At 43.1% G+C, this 23,334-nt stretch overlaps 1 protein-coding gene across 1 annotated transcript in view; it reads left to right on the top strand.

The window, feature by feature from the left end:
* STK32B (serine/threonine kinase 32B) overlaps positions 1–23,334 on the top strand; it is a 400,430-nt gene that overhangs the window by 98,834 nt on the left and 278,262 nt on the right. Inside the window, exon 2 of the mRNA XM_004770541.3 lies at positions 9,313–9,368. Coding sequence (XP_004770598.1) covers positions 9,313–9,368 — 56 coding nt within the window. The remainder of the gene's footprint in view (positions 1–9,312; positions 9,369–23,334) is intronic.

The raw sequence follows: 23,334 nt of genomic DNA, 5'->3' as shown, positions 1-23,334 counted from the left end.
TTCTGTTGTTTAAAACCCCCACCCCGTTGGTGGCTCTTTGTTATGGCGGCCACAGCAAACTGACCCACAGGACTGGAGGCAGCTAATGGTGTGAGGTAGCATTGCTTTCGAGGAACAGTTAGCCTAGTTCTTATTCTCCTCTCTCAGACACGTTTGACACTTTCCTTATCACAGATTCCACATTTCCACCAGCATCCAAATTAGCTTCTGTCCTGAGATTATTGCCGTATAATATTTTCCTATATGAATTAGGCATGTGATTTCCTAAATGGTTATAGATACAGTGTTTATGCTGATAACAGTGCAGAGTGAGAGAAAAAAAAGGCTTTTGGGCTTTATGAAACACATTTATCAATGAGAAAACAAAACAGTTTTTAATGAGGCTAAAAGAAATGGTTGCAGCTCACTTTAGCGATCACTGTTGTCTACTCTGTGCTAGGGGTATAAGCAGGAGCGCACGATAAGTCTGTAAGAACAACTGGCCCAGCTGTGGCCATGGCAGCCAGATTGGACGCTGGCCAGGGGCTTCATCCATGTCTTCACCTGAATATGGGTCCCGGGTGTAACCATGGCTGAGACCTGCACTTGAGGGCAGAGGAACCAGGGATGAGTGAGGGTGACCGTCTGCAAAGGGGAGATGATCCCTTTGGAGTAATCCTTTTCCTACCCCTGCTGAGGCCTGATGCATCCCTGCGCTGAGGACAGGTCCAGTGATCTAATGCATGAATCCCCCTACTCATTTTTTTCCACTTGTACCCAGGTCCTGCTGTTGCAGGGAGCTCATCCTGCTGATTCATGCCCTTGAGTTCCTGTTTTCTTGGAGCCTTTCCTGAAATCCCTACTGCTCCTTACCTCCCTGGAGAAGTCTTATAATTCCTCCAACCCACACTCAGGGTCTTGGGCTTTTGAAAACTTTTCTGGGCTTTCCCAGCAGCATGGAGCGCACCCGCCCAGGACTTGGTGTCTAGCCCTTCTACTGCTCCAGCACCTGGATCCGAGTCTGCAGGACCTGGCTGGGTCCCTGATGGGCTGTGAGCTTTTGGTGAGCAGAGCCTGCCACCTCCGACCTCCCTGTTCCCATTAGGACGGGCATAACATAGACACAGGAGACATGAGAACAGACCCAAGTCTAGTGTTGAGAATGTCCCTGCCCCTGTTCCACATTTGGACAGGCTGGACCAACACCTCTGCACACTTGCTTGCTTGCTTCTTCCTTCCCTGGGTTGCTGGCTGATCACTCCATCTGGTTTTTTTTTTTTTTTATTTGTTTGTTTTAGTATACTTTAAAAAAAAAAAAAGAAAGTTCAAGGTCCACAGCAAAATTGAAGGGGCAGTACAGACATTTCTCGCATGCTTCCTGCTTCCACACATGCAGGTGTTCCTGTCATCCACACCCCCATGGAGTGGTGCCTTTTGACAGCTGATGAGCCCACATGGACACATTGGCTCCCAGAGAGCCCAGTTTATAGTAGGGTTCCCTCTTGGTGTAGAGCGTCTGGTGGGCTTGGATGAATGTATGACAGGTATCCACCATCAGAGCCTCCTACAGGGTATTCTTACTGCCTTAGAAATCCTCTGTACCCAGTACATCTCTCAGATGAACTTGCTTTTAGCAGGTCTGACGTAACTGCTGGGATCCCACATCCAGGGTGTGGCATTTTTGACCCCCTGAGTTCACATCTAAATTTGGATCTTTCCAAGCAGCTTAAACAAACATCTCCAGACCAGTTTTCTTCCCCCTACTCTAAGCCCTCTAGCACTGTTGCATCGTGTTTAGAAAACCTCCCAAAGCCCTTACCCTAGCCCTGGGTGACCAGCTCCCCCTCTTTCTTTTCTCCCCAAGCTGCACTCAGGCCAGCCTGGCCTGTCTGCTGTGCCTCCGGACTATCATGCACATTCCTGACTTGGGCCTTTGCACTTGCTTTTCCCTCTGCCTCCTGTAACCATCCCCTGGATATCTTCGTGGAGTGTTCTTTCACCTTCTTCTCAGATCTGCTCAATAGCCCTCTTCTTAGAAAGCCCTGCCCTGGCTATCCTGTCTAAAATAGCAGCTTCTCTCCCAACATAGTCACTGTCTAGTCCTCTACCTGGGTGGGGGGAGTTGGCAGAATAATGGTCCCCAGAGATGTCCACATCTCCATCCTGGAACCTATGTATATAGTACATTACAGGGCGAAAGGGGCTTTGAAGGTGTGATTAAAGTAAGGACCCTGAGGAGGGGAGATGATCTCGGATTATCCATGTTGGCCTGTTGAAATCACAAGCATCCTTATGAGGAAAGAAGGGGGTGGGGGGGGTCAGAGAAGGAGACGTGGCCCTGGAAGCACAGGTTGGAGTGATGTGGGGCCGTCGGCCAATGAATGCAGCTTCTAGAAGCTGGAGAAGCCAAGGAACCAGTGATTCCCTAGAGCTTCAGAAGGACCTCCGCCTTGCTGAGCCCCTAGGGGTCACAGCTGAGTGAGAGCTGTGTCGGACTTCTGACCTCCAGAACTGTGAGATGATGAATTTGTATTTCGGCTACTTCGTCTGTGATGATTTGTTATAGCAACACGAGAAAACAAATACACATGGATTTATTTTTCTTCATAGAATGTACCACTGAGTTAGGGATTGGTGGGTTATTTGACTTGGGTCCCAGAAGGTCATCTCCATGGATGGAAGGTCATTTTGTCTTCTGTTTACTGCTGGTCCCCAGGACCTGGGACACGGCTAGGCATGCAGCAGACATGCATTCAATAAGTATGCGTCCCCTCCGTAGGTCTTAATTTTTTCACCCAGTAAATACTTTGGGATGCCTGCTGCAGCCGGCTTACCCCTCCTATGTGTGTGGAGGTCAGTAATTCCTGTAAAGAAGGTGACCGCAGTTCCCAGTCCCTGAGGAGTCCCCTTTCTGTTTTCCCACCTCATTATCCAGTTCACTCATGCGTGTTCTCGGGTGTCTCGTGAGTGTGTACTGTGTTACCTGCCAGGTACCTGGGATTCGAGGAGGCACAGGGCTCAGCTCCATCCTCAAGGAGTCACCCGAATACCCCCCTTACCTATGTGCTGATGACAGGCAAAACCAAAGCCAAATGATCACGGCCATTATGCACTAATTACAGAATAGTGTCATTCTAAGAAAAATCCAACCAGATGAGTGTCACCCCTTTTTAAGGAGGCACAAGTCGAGATTCTAAGTTGCTAAGTGGCCAGGCTGAAGCAGGGGTTTGGATCAATACTCTTAGGGTCACTCAAGGATTTGGACTGATACTCTCTGAGTGGCTTCTGTTTGCTGAGTCAGCCTTTTGCTTGGTTGTTGCCCATGGCTCTGACCCTGACTTGGGGAGGTAGGCATCACTACCCCCATTTTACTGATAGGAAAATCAAGGCTTAGGAAAGTGAATTTATTTGTTCAGGTCCACACTGACCAAAATGGTGAAGCTGGGCTTAAAGCTAGCCAAGGCGAACCCCAAACCTTCCCTTCCACCTCTGACCCTTTCCATCTCCCCCATCTGTTCAGTCTCTTCCTACTGCCATCCCATGGCCAAAACCTCAAGTGCTTACAGGATTAGGCAAGAAAGACAGATGCAGGGAGCTGGGGTGGTACGGACTGTGGTGAATCATAAGACTACTGCCTTTTGTCAAGGGACATCATAGGGCCAATTTGGGCAGATCTTGAAATTTTTGAAATGATATTGGGATTTTTGGGTGAAGTTTCCCACACGGGCGACGGACGGCCTGTGTGCAATCTGTGTGTGTGGCAGGGGAGTTATAAGGAAGGAACTCCCCGGTTTAGCTTTTCAGAGAGGTGAGAAAGGGGGCATTGGCTTGCTTTCTTTGCCTGGTGCCCACAATGCTTAAATGCATATATTCTTATGGGATTTCGATTGGGGGCTACCTTCCATTAGAGATTGTTTGAAGGAGTAATTAGTTCTCTTGAAAATTCACACTTGCCTCTGAGTACACTGCTTCCTGAAGATAGCACATTGAAAGAATGCTATGAATTGCCTTAGAAATAATTAGTCTGATGGAAATGAGAAGAGCCCACAGGCTTGAATGGCAGAACAACCAGATTTCCCCAGTGTAATAATCACCATCAATAAGTAATGGGCACTAATACAGCTTTAGCTGTGTCACCCTGTGATGTTTGGTCATGATTTAATGAGACTACTGTTGTGTCATGGAGGTGAAAAATGGGGACAAGCCTCTCATGCAGAATACTCAGGATGGTAATATCTACTCTTTGTAGCCTTAACTTCAGGGCCAGCACTGTTCTAAATATTTTACCTGTATGAATTTACTGCATGTGCACAACCACCGTAGGTAAACATTTGAGTACACCCATTTTGTAAGTGAAGAGGCAGGCACGGAGAGGTTAAGTGATTTCCCCAAGGTCACCCAGCCGGTCAGTAATGGAGTCAGTCTTCATATCCGGGTAGCCTGGCCCCTACGTTTATACCCCAGACACGTTTCTTCTTCTTCCTTTTAGTAAAATTTTGATGAGGCTGGAAATCCAAACATAAAATAGTTGGCGTTTACTAAATCTCTGTGTGGCTGGGTTTGTGTGTGTCAGATAGGAATGCCTCTGGCTTCTAGTAATAGTAAGCTTGAGCCCCAGTGGTTTGAACAAATAAGATTTTTTTTTTTTTTGATAATATAAGTCCAGAGGTAGGTGGTTCCTGGCATAGCTTCAGAGGCTTGACAACAGGGAGTGGTTTCTCTGCACCTATCTTGCCTCATAGTCACAAGATGGCTGCTATAGCTCCAGACATCGTATCCATATCTATTGTAGGAAGAGGCAGGAGGGTCGAAGAGCCACTCTACCTATAAATATCCCTTTTCATCAGGAAAAAAAAAATGCTTTCCCAGAAATACCCCCATAATCCTCTGCTCTCATTGACTAGGTCTGGGTGCAGGATCACTGCCAGCAGCACAGATGTCTGGGAAAGTGGGATGTACAATTTGCCCCTGACTGTCAGTATCACCAGGAACTTATTAGGGATGCAAATTCTCTGGTCCCTCTGCAGAAACTAAGGAGTGGGGCCATGATCTGTCTTAAGAAGCCTCCAGGGATGAATACCACTGGATTAGACCAGTTGTGACTCATTACCTGGGGCTGGTTACATGGGTCCCTAAACAGAGCTGAGCTTTCTTAATTAGAGAAGCAGAGAGACTTGAGCCCAGCGGGGCAAGCAACCAGTTATTTAATGGCCCGTGTGTCATTTCCTTGTTCCTGTGACAGTCCTCCAGGCGGATGCCACTGCTGTCTTGTGTGGGTGAAGTCACTGGCAAGTGTGCCCCCTTGTTTCTACCTTCACAGCAAAATTGTCAGTGTCACCCTTGTCAGCTTACTCTGTGTCTTGTGGTCTGAACAGTGTCTGTTTAAAGAGTGTACCTTGCCATCCCCAAGTGTACCTTACCCTCCTCCTGGAGGAGTGAGTGTGACTTCTCCCAGTGGGCCAGGTTAATGATTTTAGAAACCTGCGGGTGACCAACTGTCCTGGTTTGCCCAGGACTGCATCACTGTCAGTGATAAGACAAGGTAGGTCCCAGGCAAACCACGATAAGGTGGTCACCCTAAGAAACTCACTGGTTAACCCTTCATGTCCCCCAGCCAAGTCCTCTTGCTCTGGACCAACAGCCTTATGTGACAGTGTAACTTCTAGACCTGTCTTTGGCTTGGCATGCTCACTGAAGCCATTTCAAATGCTTACCAGCTAACTGTAAACCCTTCACTTATTCAAAGTGTGCTCATGTAGGCATTATTTATGTAAGTATCAGTATACCAGGCCTCAGGGAGATGCCAAATAAATGGAAAACACAGGCCATATGCTCAAAGTCATTTAAATCCAATCTAGTCCAATAAGCAAATAAACATTAAATGAGTACCTATTTGTCTCATATATTGTGTAAGAAGCCCACAAGGAGGACACATTTTTGTAGGGGATAAGGATGAGAGAGACTACTTAGAGCATTATAATACTAACTATTAAAATAATAATAGGTTTTGGGGTGCCTGGGTGGCTCAGTCGTTAAGGATCTGCCTTCAGCTCGGGTCATGGTCCCACGGTCCTGGGATGGAGCCCTGCATTGTGTTCCCTCCTTGGCGGGAGGCCTGCTTCTCCCTCTCCTACTCCCCCTGCTTATATTCTGTCTCTCTTTCTCTCTCTGTTAAATAAATAAATAAATAAAATCTTTAAAAAAATGATAATGGGTTTTGGCATTTGCCAGTTGGCTGGGTAATTAATACCCCTCTCCAGTTAAGAGACAAGACAGGGGGCAGGGGCGGGCAGTGGAGAACCATGCCTTACCTGGGTTTGAGGTGTGTGGCCCAGGAGGGTACCAGCAAGGACTCCCTGATGCTGAAGCCCAGAATTAGCCAGACTCCCCCACTCTTCATGGCAGCTCTGAGCTGCACAGTACCCTGCACATGCGGCTGGCCCTAAGAAGCTTCTGGGAAAAAGGGTCAGAGGAAAATCTTGCTCCCTGAAGACAGTTTGCAGAGAGATAACAGAACAATCAGAAATACACTTTGTGATTCCTTGTCCGGCTCATACCACCTTTGATGGGGCAAGAGGCCATGGGTGTCCAGGGAAATAGGCCTCTTAGAAGAAACCAGATGGGAGGAAGGATTGCTCCTCGCCCCCTGCACAACCGCGAGGGCTTTTTTGGAGGACGCCGTGTCAGGCACTACTCTATACTTCTGTAGAAGGTAGTCACCGATGCTCCCACTTTACAGGTGGGGGAAGTGAGGCACACAGAGGCTCAGTGACTCATCCAAGGCTGTGGCAGGGCTGGCTTGTGGACCTAAGCAGTCTGACTCAGGCTGGGTTCTCCTGTTCGGTGGCCAGATGTCTACAGGAAGTCCAGAGACGGCATGAAGGAGAATGAGATGCATTGGGAGTGGGGAAAGGCTTCCTGAGAGAGCATGGGAGCCACATGTCCTAGGCCAGGCAGGAGCTGGGGTATTGGGGAATGGCTTTCCAGGCCCGGGAAACCACAGCCCAGAGGAATGGCATCCTGATGCTCCAGTGAGACTTTGGGGAAGCAGAGATGTTTGCGCTGAGTGGGGGACAGCTGGCAAGCCCTTGGGGGCATTGGGGCTTGCGAGACAATCTTCATAATTTCTTAGCTCACTGCTGGGCACATGGCAAATGCAGTCTAGATGCCGTGTTTTTCTCTTCTTTGACTTTTGGTGAGTGGGCAAGAAGTGAAAGCCTGGAATTTCTTTTCCTGGAAGGTTCTACACCAAGGAAAGCAAAGTAGGTAAAGGAACCCAGGTTTTGCTAAGTTACCCATGAATGTTGTCTCTCTATTCTAAGCACGTCAGGCATTCGATGGCACCTTGGATTCTGACTTCAGTCTATAGGGACGCAATTCAACATAATTGTCCTCCTGCTCGTACGTTTAATACAGAGGCAACTAATTGTGTTCGTTCACTTCCCCACATCCTCGCCCCCCATAATGTAGTGAACTAATCAATTCACTTCATCTTTTATAAATGACATGCCTCTCCTAGTTATTGGGAACTGGCTGTAATTCAATCTAATTAAAAAATATTTACCGAACACTCATTATGGACCAGCAATTGTGCTTGGCACTGTGAATGTGGGGAACTGCTTTCAGTTGGCCCTTTAGTGGCAAATTGCTGTTGAATCATCACCGTGTGCTGACACTGTGCTAGGTGCTGGGGATGCGGGGGACAAGCAGACATGTCCTTTGACTTCAGGGAGCTTAGCGTCTAGTGGGGAAAAACAGATTTAAATCAAATACATGTACAATAATACAGAACAGTGTGTTTTGTAGGAGGGTCCCACAGCCCTGGGAGAGTGTAGTGGGAGGCAGACTCATCTGGAGGCTGAGAGCAGTTTTTTCTGGATGCAAAAGGGTGAAGAGGGAGCAGAGTTAGTGACTGTACAACCAGGAGAAGAGTGTTAAAGGGGTGGAGAATGACTGTTCTAGGCACAAGAAAGAAGCTTGTGCATCTGGAGCTCAATGGGTGTGGGGAGCATGGTGGGGGGTGCAGTAGAAGTGACAGTGGTCTGATTGTATAAGAATTTGCTCATTTCCCAGAAAACAATGAGGGAGGATTGAAGGGGTGGGAGCAGAGGCTGAGCAAGGTGGGTTGCCTACAATAAGCACATTTTCTGGGATGGGAAGGTCAAGAGAGGATGGACCACAGAGTGGCTACTGGTGGACAGATTGGAGAGAGAGCCAAGAGGTACAGTGCACCTAACCTGATAAAGGGATAGCTAAGGGGTTGGGTGAGAGAGGGGTGTCAGATGAGTTTCTAGACTTTGAGTGCATGAGGTCAAATGCATGATGAAGTACTCCTCCTATGCTCCCCTTGACCTGTTGGGTTTGAGGTGGCTTTGAATCTTTTAAGAGTTGTTGTGAGGCAGGCGTCAGTCAGTACATAAAGGCTGGAGGCTAGAGAAGAGGTTCCTTGGAGAGTCATTGGCGGTTAGGTGCTGTTGGAAGCCTTTGGAGCCAGCGGGAAAAGGAAGGTGGTAGATGGAGGCTTGACAGAATTCAGTATTTAGTGGTTGGAAGGATGAAGCTGAATGCGCACGAAGCATGAGCTGAAGCATGAACTGGCCTCCATAGAAGCCAAGCAGGTGCTTAAAAAGGACGAGTGACCAAGTGCAAGGAGAACAGAAAGGTGTCCATTGGATATAGTAGCATGGCCATGACTTGTTGGTCTGCTGCCCTGTAGGGTTGGGGGCGGAAACCAGACCAGAGTAAGGCAGTAGAAATAGCAAGAATGGGGAGACCTCTGAGGAAGGGGAGGCATGAGCCAGGGCACTGCCAGGATGAGACGAAGGGATCCGCATCGCCGCTCTCCAGTGGCTCACCATGCCCGGGCTAGACAGACATCCAAGCAGGAAAGACCCATGATATGGTCAGTGCATTTGAAAGTTCAGATACCATAAAGGAGACAGATTAACACCTTGGACCCTGAGACAGGTGTGCTGAGTGTGTAAGATCTGAGCATGTAAGATAAGAGGTAGGGGAAAGTCATCCTGGCAAAGGGAGCAACAGCAAGCGCAAGAATTTGGTAACTCAAGTATCCAGATTTTTCTCTGTGATCCCTTCCCCTGGGCCCAAAAGATGTCTCTCATCCGATATAACCACTGGGGAGGTGTTGGGGGTGGGGCACAAAATGTGCTGAGAAGTATCCATTCAGTGGTGGAGTGCTGCCATGGCAGATGGAATGAAATTGAAGCCAGAAGCCATTTGGAATACACGGGTAGGTACATAGGGAGAACTTCCAAGAACCAGTGCAAGGTTTGGCAAATCTGATTTGTTTCTTTCCCTCATTTTCTTTTGCAGTCAACTTTGACCATTTTCAGATTCTGCGGGCCATTGGCAAAGGGAGTTTTGGAAAGGTAAGGATGATGGATTTTTAAAAATTTTATTAACAAAATATAAAAGTCCCAACCCCTAGGGTCATGTACATGTGCGTGTCTGTGTCTGTGTCTGTGTCTGTTTCTATGTTGGTTGCCGGGCACTGGGAATTTCCTGTTTGACAGAAAGATTTCAGTTTGCCAAATTTGAAATGTGACAGAAAGTCTGAATAGTTTCCTTTGGATCCACTATAATTTCATTTTGCAAATTAGGTTACCACAGCAGCCCAGGGTTAGGTGGATTACAATGATAATTATTTCAAGATTGCTTATGCTGTTTCTTCCTTGAGGATCTAAATGAGGAAAGTGGAAAACAAAAGCCACAGATTTAGGAGACATCCAACATCAACTCTTTCCTGCAGTGTAGGCATTTTATAAAGAATTTTTATTGTGGAAAGAATCCTTGACATGAGATCTACCCTCATAACAAATTTTTAAGTGTGCCATATATTATTGTTGACTATGAGTACAATGTTGAACAGCAGAACTCTAGAGTTTATCCAATATCTTACATAGCCGGAACTTTATGCCCCTTGGTTAGTAACTTCCCATTTCCCCAGCTCCTCAGTACCCCATGACTACCATTCCTTTCTTTGATTCTAGGACTTTGATACTTATGACTTTTAAGATACTTTGTATATGTAGAAGCAGGCAGTATTTGTCTTTCCATTACTGGCTTATTTCACTTAGCATGGCTTCCTCAAGATTCATCTGTGTTGTATTACAGAATTTGTATTGTAAAATTTCTTTCTCTTTTAAATGCTGAATCATATTTCATTGTACCTATATACCACATTTTTAAAATTCAGTTGTCTGTTGTTGATGGCCATTTACATTGTTACCAAATCTTGGCTATTGTGACTAATGCTACAATGAATATAGGAGTACAATTATCTCTTCTCAAATCTGATTTCAATTATATTGGATAAACATCTGGAAATGATGTTGCTGAGTCATATGGCAGCTCTCGTTTTAATTTTTTGAGGGACTGCCATGCTGTTTTCCATTGTGGCTATGCCATGTTACATTCCCACCATAGAAGCATTTTATATTATCCATTACATTCCCATAGAAACAGAGAGTGTGCAAGGGCTCTAATTTCTCTATATCCTTGCCAATATTTGTTGTCTTTTGTTTTGTCGTTGTTGTTGTTGTTTTGTTTTTTGATAGTAGCCATCCTGACAGGTGTGAGGTGATTATCTTATTGTATGTTTTTTTTTTCCTTAAGATTTATTTATGTATTTGAGAGAGGTCATGATGGGAGGGGCAAAGGGAAAGAGAGAGAGAATCCCAAGCAGATGCTGCACCAAGCATGAAGTCAGATACGGGGCTCAATCCCATGACCCTGAGGTCAGGACCCAAGCCAAAACCAAGAGTCAGAAGCTTAACCGACTGTGCCACCCAGGTGCCCACTCGCTGTGATTTTGATTTGCATTTCCCTGATGATTAGTCCTACTCAGCATGTTTTAAAATACATGTGAGCCATTTGTACATCTTGTTTGGAGAAACACCTATTCAAGTCTGTAGCCCACCTTAAAATCAGATTCTTACTTTTTAAATTTTTTTTAAACTATTAAATTGGAGGAGCTCATTACATATTTGGAGATGAACCCCTTATCAGATATCTGGCCTCTGAATGTTTTCTCCCATGCTGTAGGTTGTCTTTATATTCTGTTGACTATTTTCTTTGCTGTCCAAGAAGCTTTTTAGTTTGGTGTACTTGTTTATTTTTGTTACTGTGTTTTTGATATCATACCTATGCAATCATTGCTAAGACCAATGTCATGAAGCTTTTTTTTTTTTTTTTTAATGTTTCCTTCTAGGAGGTTTATAGTTTTAAGTCTTAACATTTAAACCTTTAACTCATTTTGAGTTGACTTTTGTGTGTGTTGTGAGATAAGGGTTCAAGGTCATTTGTCTGCATTTGGATATCCAGTTTTCCAGCACCATTTGTGGAGAGACTGCATTTACCTACTCTATATTCTTGGTACCTTGGTTAAAGATCAGTGGACCATATATGCATGGATTTTTTTTTTCTGGGATCTTTATTTTGTTCCATTGGTCTCTATGTCTGTCTTTATGCCAGCACCATTTGTTGTTCTGATGACTGTAACTTTGTAATATAATTTGAAATCAGCTATGTGTGGTGTTAACCAACTTTGCTCTTGCCCAAGACTGATTCAGGTGTTGGTGATCTTTCATGGTTCCATATGATTTATAATTTTTTCTATTTCTGTAAAAAAATGCCATTGGGATTTTGATGGGGATTGCATTGACTCTGTAAATTGCTTTGGGTATTATGGACATTTTGATAATAGTAAGTCCTCCAATCCATGAAATGGATGCCTTTCCTTTTGTTTGTGTCTTAATTTCTTTTATCAAGGTTCTGTTATTTTCTATATATCAGTCTTTTACTTTCTTAGTTAAATTTATTCCTAAGTATTTATTCTTTTTGATGCTATTATAAATAGGACTGTTTCTCTAATGTCATTTTCAGATAATTCATTATTAGACTATGGAGACACAGCTGATTTTTGTGTATTGATTTTGTATCCTGCAACTTTACTGAATTCATTCATTCAACTTCCCCCCGCCCCCGTGGCATCTTTAGGATTTTTTATACATTAGATTATATCAGCTGCAAACAGGGACAATTTTACTTTTTTTTCCAATTTGGATGCCTTTTATTTTGTTTTCAACTAAATACTCTGGCTTGGACTTCCAGTACTATGTTGAATAGAAGTAGGGATAGCGGGTATCCTTGCCTCATTCCTGATCTTAAAGGAAACTCAGTTTTTCACTATAATGTTAATTGCAGGCTTTTCATGTATGACCTCTCTTGTATTGAGGTAATTCCCTTCTATTCTTACTTCCTTGAGGATTTTTATCATGAAAGTGTTCTTTTGTCAAGTGCTTTTTCGGCCTCTGTTCAGATGATCATGTGATTTTATCTTTTATTTTGTTACTGTGGGATATCACATAAATTGATTTCCATATGTTGAACCATCCTTATGCCCCAGGGATAAGTTGCATTTGCTTAAGGTGTGTAATCCCCTAAAGTGCTATTGATTCGATTTGCTAGTAGTTTGCTGAGGAGTTTTGCATCCATATTCACCAGATAGATTGGCCTGTAGTTTGTTTTCTTGTGTCTTTCTCTGCCTGGCTTTGTTAACATGGTCCTTCCGGGCCTGTAACATGAGTGGACGTGTTCCCTCCTCTTCAGTTTTTGGGAAGTATTTGAGAAAATTGGTATTAATTCTTCCTGAAATGTCTGGTAAAACATTTTGGTAAAATTCCACAGTGAATCCAACTGTTTTGGGCTTTTTTTTTTTTTTTTTTTTTTTTGGTGGTGTTGTTGGGAGCTTGGTTTGTGGAAAGTACTTATTTGTAATCCTCAACTGTTTCCAGTGACAGGCTCTTGGAAACAATGAAAAGAAGGCAAGGACTTTTAGAGAATAAGAAGGAGCCCCCTCGCCGAGCCTGTCTGTTCCCACTTACTCAGAAATCTCCTTTGGCAATATTTGCTTTGGTTACATACTGAAGGTCAGATATCCTTATATCCTCAAGTAAATATTATTTCTGTTATAGAAGTGGAAGAGCCTAGACAGAAATACTTAGACTTGGTGACTCCAAAGGATGGAGTGGTCCATCCATGGCCACACAGGCAGGAAGTGTCCCAGCTGGGATTTGAACCAAGGACTGATGACCAGGCACCTGCTGTTTTAACAATCCCACACTCTTAATTAGACCATTCACAATTCATAGAGTTAGACTGAGATAGTGATCTAAGGAGTTGCATAGAATCAGCCATCCCTCCTTTGTTCCCACCATTCCTTTCATTTTCTCCTCCCCTTCTCCCTCTCTTTTCTCCCTCCCTCCCATCCTTCCTACCTTCTTTCCTTCCTTTATCTTTTCTTTAGTTCTTTTGTTAATTCAGTCCATGAATACTGAGTGCCTACCCAGTGCTAAGCACTAGACTTGGATCCAGTAGTAGACCTGAGTGTTTTTCTTTACATTTAGAAGAGAGATGACAAACAGGTAAATATGTATATTTATGGTAATTACAAAGTAATACGTACATTAAATACATTAAACTGTAGGAATGTGGGGGGTATGGTGTTCTGGGAGGTAGTGGCAGAAAGAGGTTGCTGATTTATAGAGCTGAGCTGTCATAGGCAGAAAGAGGTTGCTGATTTATAGAGCTGAGCTGTCATAGCTGAGCTACTAACCACATGTGGATATTTAAATTTAAGTTAATTAACGTTAAAGAAGATGATAAACATTTAGTTCCTCAGGCACACTAGCTACAGTTTAAGTGCTTAGTAGCCATATGAGGCTGGTGGCTACTAGACCAGAGAGCTCAGATTATAGGTCATTTCCATTATCCTAGACATTTCTGCTGGCTAGTGCTCACAAAGAGGGTGACAGGGTGCCCTTGGTGGTAAGATGCTGTGTGAGCAGAAACCTAACAGAAGCGAAGGAGGAAGGCAGATTCTAGGTAGGCAAGAACAAGTGCAAAGGCTCTGTAAGGGAGGGTGGTCGGTAGTTTTTGAGGAGCTTCAAGATGGAGAGAATGGCAGGAGAGGTCAGTGATGTCCACAAGGACCAGATCACATAGGACCTAGTCTGCCATGTTAAAGATTGAGAAGGGAAGGCCCTGGGAAGTTCTGACCTCAGGAATAACATAATCTGTTTGTGAAGTCCATAGAAGGTCACCTTGGCTGCCATGCCGTGAATAGCCTGTGAGGGGCCAAGGACACGTTGAAGTGATTGACGATTTGTATTATCAAGTGAATTGGGTTGCTTGTTAATTTAACAGACATGTGCTACATTAGATATTGTGTTCCTGACAGGACTGGTGGCTTCCTGAGGGCAGACATCTTGTTGAAAAAGCAGGTAGGAGAAATATAAAATTGTGGTATGGTGTGTGATGGTTAATCTTATGGGTTTTATGGCTAAGCAGCGGTACTCAGATATTTGGTCAGACACCAGACTGTGAAGGTAGTTTTTAAATGAGATTAGCATTTAAGTCTGTAGATTTTGAGTAAAGCAGATGACCCGCACCATAATGGGGTGGGCCTCATCCAATCAGTCAAAGGTAAGAGAAAGACTGAGTCCCCTAAGGAAAAAGGAATCCTGCCTCCAGGTGGCAACCCCAACTCCCCTAGGTTTCCAGCCTGCTGGCCTGACCTGCAAATTCAGACTTGCCAGCCACAGTTGTGGAACCAATTCCTTAAAATAAATCTGTCTTTTCCTGTCTCCCTGTCTCTTTCTTATTCACTAGTTCTGTCTCCCTGGAGATTCCCAATTACCATATGGTACAATAAGAAAGACAAGAGTGTATATAAGCTTCAGCCATGGTGGGGAGAAGGAGGGTTTGGGAAGCACTTACTAGCAAGAGGCCAGAGCACAAATAAAGCCCTAGGAAACTGTTTCAGGTTCATTTACTCTGCTTTGGGCACTTTGAACCCAATCTAACTCAGTGAAAGATTATTCAAAAATAGTACTTTATTTTTTTATTGTTATGTTAATCACTATAAAATACATCATTAGTTTTTGATGCAGTGTTCCAAGATTCATTGTTTATGTACAACACCTAGTGCTCCATGTAATACATGCCCTCCTTAATACCTACCACTAGGCTCACCCCTCCCCCAATCCCTTCCCCTCTAAAAACCTCAGACAACAAATGAAATAAAAGGTATTCAAATAAGCAAAGAAGGAAGTCAAACTTTTCTCTCTTCGCAGATGACATGAACCTTTATGTGGGAAACCCAAAAGACTCCACCCCCAAATTACTAGAACTCACACAGCAATTCAGTAATGTGGCAGGATACAAACTGAGTGCACAGAAGTGAGTTGCTTTCCTATACACTAGCAATGTAACTGTAGAAAGAGAAATCAGGGAATTGATTCCATTTACAATAGCACTAAAACCATAAGTTACCTTGGAATAAACCTAACCAAAGAGGTAAAGGACCTATACTTGAGGAATACAGAACACTCATGAAAAAAATTGAAGACATAAAAAGATGGAAAAACATTCCATGCTCATGGATCGGAAGAATAAACATTGTTAAAATATCTGTGCTGCCCAGAGCAATCTATACTTGCAATGCCATCCCGATCAAAATACCAGTAGCATTTTTCAAAGTGCTGAAACAAACAATCCTAAAATTTGGAACCAGAAGAGACCTCGAATCGCTAAGGAAATGTTGAAAAAGAAAAACAAAGCTGAGGGCATCACGTTGTCTGATTTCAAGCTTTACTACAAAGCTGTGATCAACAAGACAGCATGGTACTGGCACAAAAACGGACACAAAGACCAATGAAACAGGGTAGAGAGCCCAGATATGGATCTGCGACTCTGTGGCCAAATAGTCTTCGACAAAGCAGGAAAAAATATACAACGTAAAAAAAACAGTCTCTTCAATAAATGGTGCTGGGGAAATTAGACAGCTATATATAGAAGAATGAAGCTTGACCATTCTCTTACACCATTCACAAAGATAAACTCAAAATGGATAAAAGATCTCAACATGAGGCAGGAATCTATCAAAATCCTAGAGGAGAATATAGGCAGTAACCTCTTCGACATCCGCCACAGCAATTTCTTTCAAGACATGTCTCCAAAGACAAAGGAAACAAAAGGGAAAATGAACCTTTGGGACTTCGTTAAGATCAAAAGCTTCTGCACAGCAAACAGTCATAAAAACAAAGAGGCAACCCATGGAATGGGAGAAAATATTTGCAAATGACACTACAGACAAAGGGCTGATATCCAAGATCTATAAAGAACTCAAATTCAACACTCAAAAAACAGATAATCACATCAAAAAATGGGCAGGGGGTGTGAACAGACGCTTCTCCAATGAAGACATACAAATGGCTAGCAGGCACATGAAAAAATGTTCATCATCATTGGACATCAGGGAAATTCAAATCAAAACCACATTGAGGTACCATCTTACATCAGTTAGAATGGCAAAGGTTAACAAGGCAGGAAGCAACAAATGTTGGAGAGGATGTGGAGAAAGGGGAACCCTCTTACACTGTTGGTGGGAATGAAAGTTGGTGCAGCCACTTTGGAAAACAGTGTGGAGATTCCTCAAAAAAATGAAAAATAGAGATATCCTATGACCCAGCAATTGCACTACTGGGTTTATTCCCTGAAGATACAGATGTAGTGAAACAAAGGGCCATATATACTCCAATGTTCAAGCAGCAATGGCCACAGTCGCCAAACTGTGGAAAGAGCCGAGATGCCCTTCAGCAGACGAACAGATAATGAAGATATGGTCCATATACACAATGGAGTATTACTCAGTCATCAGAAAGGATGAATACCCAACTTTTGTATCAACATGGATGGGATTGGAGGAGATTATGCTGAGTGAAATAAGTCAAGAGGAGATAGTCACTTACCATATGGTTTCACTTACTTGTGGAGCATAAGAATAACATGGAGGACATTTAGGAGAAGAAAAGGAAAAATGAAGGGGAAGAAATCAGAGGGAGAAATGAACCATGAGAGACTAGACTCTCAGAAATTGTACTTTAGATGTGACCAGTGCCTCTTTGGAAGTCATTTTGTAACCCACACTCCTGCTTTTGTTCTGGAGTTCATCCACCTCCAGGGCCCCCTTTCCTTAGCTCATGTTTCAGGGCATGCCTGAGGAGGGAGGATGACCAGTTCCCCAGGCCGGGACTATAGGGTAGAATGTCAGAGGTTTGTGCTGTGTGATGGGGGAAGACACATGGTTCTTCTTCAGACTGACACATGGGTCACAGCCCAGTTCCCAGATGCATCTCTCAACTCCTTCCCAGCCTGTCCCCATGTCCCAGCACACCGTCCCTCAGCATTCTCTGCCTTCACCTTGGCCAGAGCAGGACCAGCCTCTGGGTCCCCCTCCTTCCTTTCTTTCCTGTGCTTCTTAAAGGTGAGGCAGGTGTGGCTGGGACTGAGCTGCCAGAATCCCCAGAAGTCTGGGGAACTGAGGGAGGCCCTGGCATTCCTGCTGCCCTTCCACATGCAGGCCCTACAGTGCTGTGCTCTTCCCTTTCTCTCAAATCTTAACAAATCTTTCCTTCCTTCTGTCCCCAACCTTTCGGAGTCTCCACTGGCCTCTGCCCATTAAGACCTTTCTCAGAAGGTACCTTGTTGAATCAGTATGTTGTACACCAGAAACTAATGCAACATTGTGTGTCAACTGTACTGAAATGAAAAAGAAAATTAAAGAAAAGTTACCTTAAATGAGTAATTGGCCTTCTTCATTGCCAGCCTGGCCCCCACCAGCCAGGCTGCTGGGGTGTCAGTGATGGTTTTCCCTTGAACCAAATTCTCTATCTACTCCACCATTAACCTTCCCCACTGGACCGGGATTGAGCTGAATCTGGGATGGGTGTGGTAGGGCTGACTGCTCCATCCATGGTCTGTGTTGATACGGAACAGCTCATCCTTATGCCATATCCTCCAGCAAACAAGAATTTCCCCTGGGATGGTTACTGCCTCTGGGACATCAGCCAGCAAGGGTTTCTGGGTGCACAGACGCTCGGGTGTCAGGCACACAGGGTGCAAATGACAGCATTGTAGGGTCCAAGCCTCTGTTTGCTCACATGTAAAATGGGCATGTTGGTGTCTTCCATGTCAGGCTGCATGAGACCTAAATGAGGTGGTACAGCCCAGAATTCAAAGTTCTGCTTGGTAGACAGTGACCCCTCAGTGCTTGGTACTTTTCCCTGAGGCAGCAGGAAGTCAGGTAGGGATGGCTTTTACCAAGTGTGGTTTGTTTTTGTTTTTGTTTTGTGAGAAAGAGAGAGAGAGCATAAGTGTGTGCAGGAGGAGCAGAGGGAGAGAGAAAATCTCAGGCAGACTCCCTGGTGAGTGTGGAGCCCAATACAGAGCTTCATCTTGCAATCCTAAGATTATGACCTGAGGTGAAATCAAGAGTCAGACACTTAACCGACTGAACTGTCCAGGTGCCCCCCAAATGTGCTTTTTTGGAAGTAGGTGACATGCACTGTTCTTGCATGAAGAGTCCTTTGTTTGGGCAAAAGTGTGGCATTGGGGCAGGTAGGTACACTTACGTTCCCAGAACATCTCACCTTTCATGACCTCTTTCCTTGTTGACAAATGGCGGGCCAGGCTTGGCAAGGCTCCTGATTTTACATAGCCCTCCTCCTCTTGGTAAGCCATCCAGCTCTGGCTCTAAGAGAACCCTTGTCATTGTGGTTTCTCATCCCTGTGTCTTGTTATTGGCAGCTTCTGATATAAAACCAACCAATCAGGGGCTGATATAAAACCAACCAGCTTTGGTTTGTTACTTCCTTTCTTTTATTCCCTCTTTTATTTGCTCCTCTATGCTCCTGCTTACCTCACCTGCCTGCCCTCATACAGTGGATCAATTTGTTCTGGGCCCTGTTCTAGGTTCTGAGGTCACAGAAATGAACCAGGTGTGGTGCCTCCTTTTGGGGATCTCTTACATACATGGAGGAGGCAGAGAAAGAAACAGATAACTGAAGTCCAGTCTGAAGAACACTGACGGTGAGAAGCCCAGGAGATTCGTGTGGACGGGGTGGATTTGGAGGATCTGAATTAAGACTTCAAAAAGTACCCTCTCCCTAAGGGGCAGGGTTGACTGGATGTGTGTTAATATTTTCTAACACTTTAATAGGAAAATTTACAAAAATACAGCCAAGTTGAAAGAACGTCACAGTAAGCATCCATATCCACCGTGTACATTCTACCATGAACATTTTATCAAACTTATTTTGTGAAATTCCTATCCTTCTATTTATTAATCCATGTTACCTTTTGTTCATTTATAGTAAATTGCAAATATCCATACCCTTCCCTTAAATATTTTAGCAAAAAGATTCATCTAGTTTTTCTTGGTGTAAAGAGTACATACAGTACAATGCACAAATCTTACATTTGCATTTGCTGACTTTTGAGAAATGCATATATCTGTGTAATTTGCACCTCCCCAAAGATATAGAAGATTACTGTCATCCAGAATTCCCCTGTTGAGACTTTCCAGTCAAAACTCATCCTCATCCCAACCACACTTCCTCCATAGAGGAGGTCTTCCTATTTTAGAACCTAATGTAAATGGATTCCTACATAAGCGGTCTTTTGTGTAATGCTTCTGAATATTTTGTACACATAATAATTTTGGAGCCTAATGTTCTTGAGTTTCATCTAGCAGCAGGTTCTTTCCTTTTCATTGATAATAGTATTACATTCTATTACTATATCAGTTGGTAATCTATTTTCATCGCAACAGACTCCAGGACTGTTCCTAGTTGTTGTTTCTTATTTTTTCTGTTCCTAGTTTTTACTGTTTTTTCTTTTTTTCATGAAGTTGCTGCAAAAATTTATGTTGTCTTTTTTTCATAAGCATATGACCTCATATGCTTAAATAAATATTTAGGATTGGAATTGCTGGATCGTAGCTGGGTGTATGTTGTTTTGTGCAAAACAGCCCAAAGGTTTTCCAAGATGGTTGTGCCATTTTATACTACTCCTAAAAGATTCTCGTTTCACACCTTACCAACAGATTTTCACTTTCACTCTTCTCATGGTTGTTCAGTAGAATCTCAGTGTAACTTGAATGAGTACTTCCTGATGACGACTAATGATCAACATTTATTTCATGTGCTAACGGCCAGTCACGTATCTTCCTTTGTGGAGTTTCTGTGCAAAGCTTTTGCCATTAAAAAGAAAAGGCTATTTGTTTTTTCCCCCACTTTTCTAAACATCTTTACTGCATGTGTTTTGTTAGAGAAATTTATTGAGATATAATTGACATATAACATTGTGTAAGTCTACAGTGTAAGTATGGATTTGATACCTTTATATATTGCAGTGGAATTACCACCTAGCATTAGCTAACCTGACTGTCATGGCACATAATTATCATTTCTTTGCTGTGGGGAGAACTTTCAAAATCTAGTCTCTTTACAACTTGCATGCGTTTGGTATTGAGTGTAACCACTATGCTGTACTTAGATCTCCAGAACTTATTCATCTTCTAGTTGGAAGTTTGTGCCCTTAAATAACATCTCCCCAATTTTCCTGATAACTATCATTTTACTCCCTGTTTCTACCAGTTCAGTGGCTTTAGGTTCCATAGATAAGTGATATCATGCAGTATTTCTTTTCCTCTGTTTATCTCACTGAACATAATGCCCTCAAGGTCCATCCATATTGTCACAAATGGACAAGATTTCTTTCTTTCTCATGACTGAATGATATTCCATTGTATCGTACATCTTCTTTTTCCATTCATCATTGATGGATTCTTAGCTTGTTTCCATATCATGGCTATTGTAAATTATGTTACAGTAAAAATGAGAGTGTATCTTTCTGACACTAATATTTGATAGAGGAGCCAAGAACACTTAATGTAGAAAGGATAGTTTCTTCAACAAATGGTGTTGGGTTGCCTGATTTCAAGCTTTATTACAAAGCTGTGATCACCAAGACAGCATTGTACTGGCACAAAACCAGACACATAGACCGTTGGAACAGAGTAGAGAGCCCAGATATGGACCCTCAACTTTATGGTCCAATAATTTTCAACAAAGCAGGAAAAAGTATACAGCGTAAAAAAGACAAGTCTCTTCAATGAATGGTGCTGAGAAAATTGGACAGCTATGTATAGAAAAATGAAACTCGACCATTCTCTTACACCATACACAAAGATTAACTTGAAATGGATAAAAGACCTCAACCTGAGGCAGGAATCTATCAAAATCCTAGAGGAGAATATAGGCAGTAACCTCTTCGACATCCGCCACAGCAATTTCTTTCAAGACATGTCTCCAAAGATAAAGGAAACAAAAGGGAAAATGAACTTTTTGGACTTCATCAAGATCAAAAGCTTCTGCACAGCAGAGGAAACAGTCAAAAAAACAAAGAGGCAACCCACAGAATGGGAGAAAATATTTGCAAATGACAGTACAAACAAAGGGCTGATATCCAAGATCTGTAAGGAATTCCTTAAACTCAACCCACACAAAACAGATAATCACATCAAAAAAATGGGCAGAAGGCATGAACAGACACTTCTCCAAAGAAGACATACAAATGGCTAACAGACGGGGTGCCTGGGTGGCTCAGAGGGTTAAAGCCTCTGCCTTCAGCTCAGGTCATGATCCCAGGGTCCTGGGATCGAGCCCCGCATTGGGCTCTCTTCTTGTTGGGAAGCCTGCTTCCTCCTCTCTCTCTCTGCCTGCCTCTCTGCCTACTTGTGATCTCTCTCTGTCGAATGTAAAAAAAGAAAACAACAAACAAACAACCAACCAAATGGCTAACAGACACATGAAAAAATGTTCATCATCACTAGCCATCAGGGAAATTCAAATCAAAACCACATTGAGATACCACCTTACACCAGTTAGAATGGCCAAAATTAAGACAGTAAACAACAAGTGTTGGAGAGGTTGTGGAGAAAGAGGAGTTCTCTTATACTGTTGGTGGGAATGAAAGTTGGTGCAGCCATTTTGGAAAACAGTGTGGCGATTCCTTAAGAAATTACAAATAGAGCTCCCCTATGACTCTTCAATTGTGCTCCTGGGTATTTACCCCAAAGATACAGGTGTAGTGAAAATAAGGGCCACCTGTACCCCAATATTCATAGCAGCAGTGGCTACAATCGCCAAACTGTGGAAAGAACCAAGCTGTCTTTCAACGGACAAATGGATAAAGAAGATATGGTCCATATATACAATGGAGTATTACGCCTCCATCAGAAAGGTTGTGTACCCAACTTCTGTATAACATGGGTGGGACTGGAGGAGATTATGCTGAGGGAAATAAGTCAAGCAGAGAGAGTCAATTATATGGTTTCACTTACTTGTGGAGTGTAAGGAATAACAAAGAAGACACTGGGAGATGGAGAAGAGAAGTGAGTTGGGAGAAATAGGAGCTGGAGACAAACCATGAGAGACTATGGACTCCGAGAAACAAACTGATGGTTTTGGAGAGGGGGTGGGGGGCTGCAGTGAACCTGGTGGTATTAAGGAGGGCACATATTGCATGGAGCACTGGGTGTGGTGCATAAACAATGAATTTTGGAATGCTGAAAAAATAAAATATAAAAATAAAAACAAATGGTGCTGGGAAAACTGGATAATCACATGCAGAAAAATTTAATTGGACCCTTATCTTATACCACCCATAGAAATTAACTTGAAATGGATTAAAGATTGATACATAAGATTTGATAGTGTGAAACTCTTAGAGGAAGATGTAGGGAAAAATTTCATTGACACTGATCTTGGCAATGGTTTTTTGGGTATGATACCAAAAGCAAAGCAACTTAAGCAGAAATCAATGAGTGAGACTACATCAAATTAAAAAAGCTCCCACACAGCAAAAGAAACAGTCGACAAATGAAAAGGTGACCTACAGAATTGGAGACCATATTTGCAAATCACATATCACAAAAGGGGTTAATAGGCACACTATATAGGAAACTCCTACAACTCAGTAACAACAACAACAAAATCCTGTTCAAAAAGGACAAGAGGAAATAAATAATCATTTTTTTCTGAATATTACATGCAGATGGACAATGGGTTCCTGAAAAGGTGCTTAAGTCATCATCAGGAAAATGCATATTTATAATAAGTAAAATGAGATATTACTCATGTTAGGTTGATTATCATGAAGACAAAAGATAACAAGTATTGGTGAGGATGTGGGAAAAGAGAACCCTCTTGCAGTTGGTGGGGATATAAACTGGCTCAGCCACTATGGAAAACAGAGTGGTGATTCCTAAAAAAATAAAAAATAGAATGGAATTCAAAATTCAAAATACTGTATGACCTAGCAATCCCTCTTCTGGGTAAATATCCAAAGGAAATGAAAACAGGATATCAAGAGGGATTGATTTCTTATTACTGAGTTATGGGCTATATATACAGATACCAGTCCTTTGTC

The sequence above is a fragment of the Mustela putorius genome, unplaced genomic scaffold (genome assembly GCF_011764305.1).
Source record: "Mustela putorius furo isolate JIRA1106 unplaced genomic scaffold, ASM1176430v1.1 tig00000083_pilon_pilon_pilon, whole genome shotgun sequence".
NCBI classification, from domain to species: domain Eukaryota; kingdom Metazoa; phylum Chordata; class Mammalia; order Carnivora; family Mustelidae; genus Mustela; species Mustela putorius.
The sequence above is the reverse complement of the archived record's forward strand: the minus strand, read 5'-3'. Positions and strand labels throughout refer to the sequence as shown.